The following is a 7,475-nucleotide window of genomic DNA, read 5'->3' as shown; positions in this document are numbered from 1 at the left end:
AAAAAAAAAAAAAAAAAAAAAAAAACTTTCTCCCTTGTCGTTGGTTGATATAGGGTAGGTGGTCATGATCTTTGGATTGATTGATCATTAATTAATGTAAGGTCGTGACGCACCTCAATAAAAACGCCCACCATGTGAAGGCAAAATTCACTCGATCTTACATTTCATTTTCAATTGTATTCACTATCGAACTAGTCAAATCAAATGCTATTTAGCTTGGGTCGGCCTGATCAAGACATAGCTCCTTGACCTACTACTCTCAGTCATTCTATCAAAAATAAATTAATAATAATGGGTCGAAATGTTTGAGTTAGTAGAGTCGACGTGCTTGTGATTAATTGATCATATGTTCTATTTTCGACCAACAAATTTTTAGACGAGTCAGGTCGCATAAGACTTGTATAATGTGGTTTAATTGGTCGACGTAGATTACATGTTACTGCATTTAGTTCAAAAATTTTATCCAGTACACATTTACAGATAAATGATTCGGGTTCCCGTTACAATGATAATAATATTAATAATAACCCCCTCGCTCAAAAATCGTAAGTATATAGATGGGGTCGCCTAGCACCTTTAACACACTTCTCATACCCCTCGGAGAGCCACAAATATATAATTGCATTACTATTTTAAATTTTAAAAAATATCACAAAACGTCGTAAATTTTTTTAAACAGAAAAAAAAGATTATCAAAAAATTAAACGATAAAATTTAGCAATAAAAAAATTATGAGAATTTTCTGTTCAGTTATTATGCGTTTTCTAGTTTTTGGTTTGTTCCAAATTTTCTATTTGTGTGAACAAAAATACTTTAAAAACAGTAGCTATTACTTATAATTGAAAATTATCAATATATATAATGTATGAAGAACTTTGCATGCTTTATTAATTAACCTATTTGGTTGTTATATATAAAATTATTTTTCAATGAGGTAAAAGAAACTGAATCACCATACAAACTATTCAAAAAATACCTTCTATTTTTTTTTAAAAAAAAATATTAATATGCATTTTTTTAAAAAAATATTCGTTACTATTTCTCCACCAACCACTGTAGAAATATAGCTAGATCAGAAAATTGACAGATTGTAATGGAGCCACGATTATTTTTCACATAGTCATATTACATATAAAAAAGCAAATGTGACTTATTTACTAATTCTTGATAATGAGTTAGTACTACTCATATAATAGATTGGTAGCATGGACAAATCCGACAAAATTATCTTCTAACATACAAAGTGGGAAAGAGTAGAAAATCAATGAATTCCTCGTATTGCACGCGTGTAATACATAAAAGATAAAAATTGCCCTACGCTTTGATCTTTAACAACTTGTAACTTCAAATTACAACAAAGGTTCAAATTGAACCTTTCAATATATTGGAATTTATTTGTCATCAACCTCAAAATTTTTGTCTCTACAAAGATTCAGAGATGGCGAAGGCTCTTTCCCACTTCGGGGAGATCAAATCGACGCTAGCGTTGCATGCCTACTGTTGTGGCTGTTGCACAAAGCCAATCCTATAGGGCATCCATTGACATAAAGTTCTTGTTTTGACAATTCAAAAGTTTGGAGAAGATTTTTTTACTAATAAATCGATATTGAAAATCATTTCATTCAAGACATGGTCATGTACTTTTTTAAGTGGATTTGTGACCGGGTCTAAGATTTTTTTTATAAGGGTGAAATCCAAATTTAATTGAAAAAAAAAATAAATAAGATTTATATACACTATTTTTATAAAAACAAAACGCATTATAAATTTATTGACTGTAATTTACAAATATATATACACACACACGATTTTAGTGATTCGCTTCGGCCTCGGGACGCTTTGAGTTCACCTATATTCATTCTAGGAGGAAGAAAGAAGTTTCAAACTATGGATAGTTGATCGAGAAATCCGACATTTTAATTCAATTAAGTTGAGGAACAAATGTTCAATTTTTCGAGAAAGAAAGAAAACATAGAGGAAATTTCCCAAATGTGTTGATAATAATGTAGATTGAATGGGCAAACGCTGCAAGGCGAAGAAGAGCAGAAGATACATGGAATTTGCCACACAGCTGTAACATTATCGTTGAGCGGAGACTAGAAAAAAAGTCAACCATTATCGTATCCATTATGAGCCGTAATATATAAACATATAATTTTTTAACGTAAAAATTTACAGTTTTTAATACTTTGAGCGAAATATTTACAATTTTTCTGAAGAAACGGAGTTCAGTTTGATTTTGATTCGAGAAATCCAGTTTTGGACAAAACAGCGTTTCTCACACTGAGTAAATCTCTGCCTTTCAGTGTCCTTCCGGCACCTTCGCACACAGAAGATGAAGGCCGTATTTTCTTGGCAATCCATACATGAGGAGGAATCATGACGGTACTCTCTTCGATTTCACCATCATCATAATCTTCTTCTTCAATGTCGCTGTTCCACCTGTTTCTTGCAATTCCACGATTATTCTCGTCCACGTTGGAATCTGCATCCAGCCAAAAACGAGAATTTTTGTAGGTTTCTGAACAGATCATGGGTATGTTCAAAGGTGTTGAGCGACGTTGAATGATTTCGGGTTGGCTGGAATAAGAATATCTGTTGGGATTCGGTATTGCCCTGGCTGGGTATTGGAGGCCCTTGGACATGTAAGCGGTCTTCTCCTTGGAAATGGAATCATGTATTTCCGGGAAAGCTTCCCACACGTCCTCCTCCTGGAATTCTTCGTTTCTCAACGATGTCCACCCGCTGCTTCCAGGGCTGTATAAACCGTACTTATTCTCCATTCCTGGAAATATATATACACACAACAACTCGGTTAAAAAGATCCAAGATTCCGCAATTCCTAGTATGAAATCAAGATTTTACACAATACGGAACAAGAAAGCTAGAAAAAAACTTATTTTTTCTCGACACAATTTTCCAGGCACTGCTTTCCTCAGCGCAGTGTCTTGAAAAATTATGCAGCTTCAAGTATCACCCCATATTCTTAAGCAATTTGATTCAAAGAATATTTAGAGGGTATAGAATATTGAAGGCTTGTTATTTACAATATAGCGCTGGACACGGGATCGAGCTAAGCTGGTGTTTTAAATAAGACATGGGGAAAAAATTGGAAATGAATGATAGACAAGGGGGAGGCAACATAAAGACATTTCCTTAACATTTAATTGGTATAAATTTACATCTCTTTCTTCTCTTTGTGGAAAGGTCAAATGGGTCTGGGAGATATATCACTTCCCAACTCGAAAATCTCACAGTGGAGTTTATGTCTTTCGAGGTTGTTTCCTTTGTCCACTTTTTCTTCATGGGATTGTGACAATTATTCTATTCTAAGCGATCAACAGAATGTCGAAACCAATGAATGCGATGCTGAGTTAAATCCACGTGTAGCATACGTACGATGTATTTGGACACTTCTCAACTCGATCGCCTTATCAAGACACGATAAATCTTCGTAAAAAAATCTTAATCAATTCCCTTTGCTGATTAATTAGTAATTAATACAGAAGGCCTTACGTTGCTTGCTTTGTAGGTTCATGCATTCGTTTTTCCCAAATATAAATCACTGAAAAATGGAATTAACTCATACCATGTTTGTATTTATTGATTTGGTTCAAAAGGACTGATTTGATATATGTATTGAAATCCATCGTAGTTATTATTGAAACTACATAATTTAATAAGAAGTGTATTTGAAATTTATCTACAAAAATCAAATAATTTGAAATTCTACGTCTTTAATACAAGCACAACCTCAAAATCTTGTTTGACTATTGGTCGGAACAGGTTGGTCAAGTAATATTTTCTTGAACTTAAACCACATAAAAGATGTGCCAACAGTTTTGGTGCAAGGAAATAGTGATCGATGATGACATCTTACACAAATATTATTATGATGGGCACGTTCAAATGAAAAGTCTCTATTAGTTCCCACATGATTTTAATATTTTAACCTTTTTTCTAAAACATATATATACTAATTTTTACAAAAATATAAATAAAAAAAATCATTTGAACCAGTAAATGCAACCGGCATAACACAATAACTACACCACAGAAATGACCATTTAATTTAACGAAGCAAAAGGTAAAAAAAAAAATTTACAACTGGTTCCAACTGAATTAGATTACAAGATTTGATATACCGATTTAATTTATACACATAACATCATTATCGTACAAAATAAGCGAAGATCCATATGAACTGGAGGGTCGCCGCCATGCACTGAATCTGGCGCCTCTGATTCCTTTATATCGCCAAAAGTTGAGACAGATACGAATTTTATTGACGCCATTTTCAACTCGCGGTTTACTAGAAATTTAGTAAAGGAATTTCCTTTTGTATTTTTTTTATAAAAAAATCTTTATATCGAATTGACACGAAATAGTAAAAAGAAAATGGCAGCCGCCAATCGTACAGCCATCGAGAATCTTTGTTGAAATCAAAAGGATAATTGCGCGCAGGTTTTACATTTATACTTGTCTTGGGAAACGATTAAAAAACAAAAATTAAAAAAAAAAAAAAAAGAAAGAAAGAAAGAAGTCGTTCTGGAGGCATGGTGGAGTTTTATACCATCTTTCCCATTATATGCGCACAAGAATTTCAACATCGTATTCTAGAAAGATTTACCCACAAAATCGTGCATCCATGATGATTGCTGAACATCAGAGATACATGTTCCTAACAAATCCCTCGACTATGTCGAAATTAATATCAAAATCTCTGTTTGCATCAAGTCTAATTTGCTCCAATACTCCCTTCCGAATCCCATACCTGAGGAACGGAAACGGTAAACAGTTGCAGCTATTTTTTGCAGTATTGATAATCGATCTATGAAAAACTTCCTTTACCTAGTTTAACCTCTTCGAACAACCACCACTTGAAAGAAACAACAATACATGTAATTCAGAGACTTTGGATTCAGGATATTAATAAAACTCACGAGTGGAAGAAATGCAATAATCTTATAACAACAAATTAACTATAAGCAGCACATCGAGCCATTCGGCAAACGACACACAATGCTTCAACATAAGCAATTCGGCCGAAAGGATATGTTTCTCTGCTATCAATGAAAATCTCTTAAGGTCTTCTCAAGAAACAAAAAAGGGAAGTATTCTAGTTTCCACACTTTTATAATACTACAGAACACATCTTATCTGCTTTGAGACTTGACAAACAGTTGATACTAAGGACATAGGCCAAATAAAAGGGACATGAGAACGAAGCTGTGCCAATAAAAACAAGGATGCTAAGATAGAAGCAATAGGATAAGCACAAATTCTTTTCTAAAAGATCCATCGTAGGCGACCTTCTCTCCGAGAAACTAAATAAATCAACCACATTTACCAAAACAAATCCTAGCAATGACCTCTACGTGACACAGTTTCATGTTAACAATGTAATATCTCCTGTCAAGGTAAGTCCAAGGAGTTAGAAAAAGGTATAATAAAATGCAAAGAGAAGAAAACAATTAGGACCTCAGTTGTCCACCTCATTTGCAATTACATAAGGGCCTCAGCTCCAGCAACAATCTCCAAAATTTCGCCTGTGATCTTTGCTTGCCTTTCTCGATTATAAGCAATTGAAAGAGACTTCTTCAGCTCCATCGCATTATCAGTAGCACTACTCATTGCATTCATTCTAGCAGTTAGTTCACTAGCATATGATTCTTGCAAAGCCCTCAATATCTGACTGTTCAAATAAAGGGGCATCAATGCATCAAGAATATGTGCTGGGTCCTGTTCAAATGTGTAATTTGGTAACATTTTTACCCGTTGCATACCCAAAGTATGATCCCTCTCCAAAGTCAACTTCCCCCCTTCAGTAGTCAATCTAAAGAACTCGTCTTCACTAGCATCAACACTTTTCCCATTGACATCACAAGCTTCACCTTTCGCAGACAAAGGAAGCAATGTATGAATCACAGGATCAGACTTAATCAAGGACACAAACTTTGTATACAAAAGCTCCACTTTATCAACCTCATCGCTCAAAAACAGAGAAAATACAACATCAGCAATCACTTGAGCTTCTTTTGATGTAGGAAAGCTTTCCCCTCGAATAAATCTATCCACATTCACATCTGGCCTTCTACTAAAATGTGCATTGCCTTTTAGACCTACACTAATCAAAGTGTGATCCAACCCTAGATTCTTTAATTCTGATATACGGGCATCCACCTTTCTCAATATCGCATTGTTAAAACCTCCGCAAAGGCCTCTATCACCAGTTATAACAACGAGAGCAACTTTCTTCACGGGCCTGATTACTGTTAGGGGAATTTCCACATCATCTAATTGACACTGCTGGTTTAAGTCGTACAGAACTTCTACAAGGGTTTCAGAAAAGGGTCGGCTGTTAATGACTGCTTCTTGTGCTTTCCGGACCTTGGCTGCAGCCACTAGTTTCATTGCTTCGGTAAGTTTCTGCGTGTTTTTAACCGTTTCAATTCTCTCTCGAATTTCACGAAGCCCATTTCGAACAGAGGGAAGTGTTTGGAACTGACAAAAATTAAACCTTGAAGATGGTGTGGGATCAACAACAGGAAATGGGCTAAGCTGTGACTGGAAAGAGATCGAAGCGAAGTTGTGGAATGAAAGTTCAGAGATGATCATCGTAGATAAGCTGGAACTGAACATGGTATTTCCCTTTCGACTTCTTTCAAATCAGCGCATTGGGTTTTTCGGGTTTAAGGAAAATTTTCTGGCTGCAAAGTATCTGAACGTCATAGAACGAGCACGAAAATTGGTGTAGGCCGTTGTTTTGCAGGTTTTCTTCCGAAGACAGCAAACTCCCTGTCGGAGCGTTGTAGTTTGACGGAGGTTAAGAAGTAGGGGTTATCGGGGCTTCGTTTCTCTAACAAAATATACATTAAATTCAGAATAAATATATTAATAAATTTTGTACGTGAAATATAATTGCATAAAAAATGATTTTCTTTTTTCTATTTTCATAATTTCCAAATAAAAACAATACTATCATGAAAAACGAGTACCTATAAAATAATATATATATAAAAAGTACTCAATGCATGTTTGATAATAAGAGAAATTATAATAATATTTATTGAGCAACTAATTATTTTGAATTTTTAATTAAAAATATTTGATTATTAAAAAAAATTAATTTAATTTTTTTTAATAATTTCTTCCTGTATCCATAGTTGAAATGAAATATAATCATCATTTCATTCTCATATTCATTTCATTCCAATATCGATCACATTCATGTATTATTCCATTCATTCATGCTCCGTGATTAAAACTTTAATATCATTAAGAGCAAACATAATTATATAGAGGAAAACTCTGCTTGATAATATAATATTAAAAGTAAGTATTCCATTTTTGTTTCATACTAAAACCAAAAGGCAAAAACTTGTGTGAGACGATCTCACGGGTCGTATTTTGTGAGACGGATATATTATTTGGGTCATCCATGAAAAAATATTACTTTTTATACTAAGAGTATT

The 7,475-nt window shown here is 34.1% G+C and overlaps 2 protein-coding genes across 3 annotated transcripts; both read right to left on the bottom strand.

Moving 5' to 3' along the window:
* Positions 1-2,228: 2,228 nt before the first annotated feature.
* LOC140983969 (protein S40-6-like) lies at positions 2,229-2,783 on the bottom strand. Its single transcript, XM_073451117.1, has one exon. It carries the CDS (start codon positions 2,781-2,783, stop codon positions 2,229-2,231), a length of 555 nt encoding a protein of 184 aa, XP_073307218.1.
* Positions 2,784-4,454: 1,671 nt separating this feature from the next.
* Positions 4,455-6,843, bottom strand: LOC140983863 (ATP synthase gamma chain, chloroplastic-like). Of its 2 annotated transcripts, none has more exons than XM_073451022.1 (2): positions 5,482-6,843; positions 4,455-4,774 (listed from the first exon to the last, which is right to left on the bottom strand). In XM_073451022.1, exon 1 carries the CDS (start codon positions 6,640-6,642, stop codon positions 5,506-5,508), a length of 1,137 nt encoding a protein of 378 aa, XP_073307123.1. In that variant the 5' UTR covers positions 6,643-6,843; the 3' UTR covers positions 4,455-4,774; positions 5,482-5,505. The 2 variants fall into 2 exon arrangements, with proteins under 2 accessions (XP_073307123.1, XP_073307124.1); XM_073451023.1 differs by having other exon boundaries at positions 5,495-6,843.
* Between the last annotated feature and the right edge of the window lie 632 nt (positions 6,844-7,475).

The sequence above is a fragment of the Primulina huaijiensis genome, chromosome 9 (genome assembly GCF_012295235.1).
Source record: "Primulina huaijiensis isolate GDHJ02 chromosome 9, ASM1229523v2, whole genome shotgun sequence".
Classification (NCBI taxonomy): Eukaryota; Viridiplantae; Streptophyta; class Magnoliopsida; order Lamiales; family Gesneriaceae; genus Primulina; species Primulina huaijiensis.
Note: the sequence above shows the minus strand (reverse complement) of the source record. Positions and strands in the feature narration are given on the sequence as shown.

Excerpts from the sequence above, each read along its gene's own strand:
- LOC140983969 (XM_073451117.1), bottom strand. The coding sequence starts at position 2,783 with ATGGAGAATAAGTACGGTTTATACAGCCCTGGAAGCAGCGGGTGGACA.
- LOC140983863 (XM_073451022.1), bottom strand. The coding sequence starts at position 6,642 with ATGTTCAGTTCCAGCTTATCTACGATGATCATCTCTGAACTTTCATTC.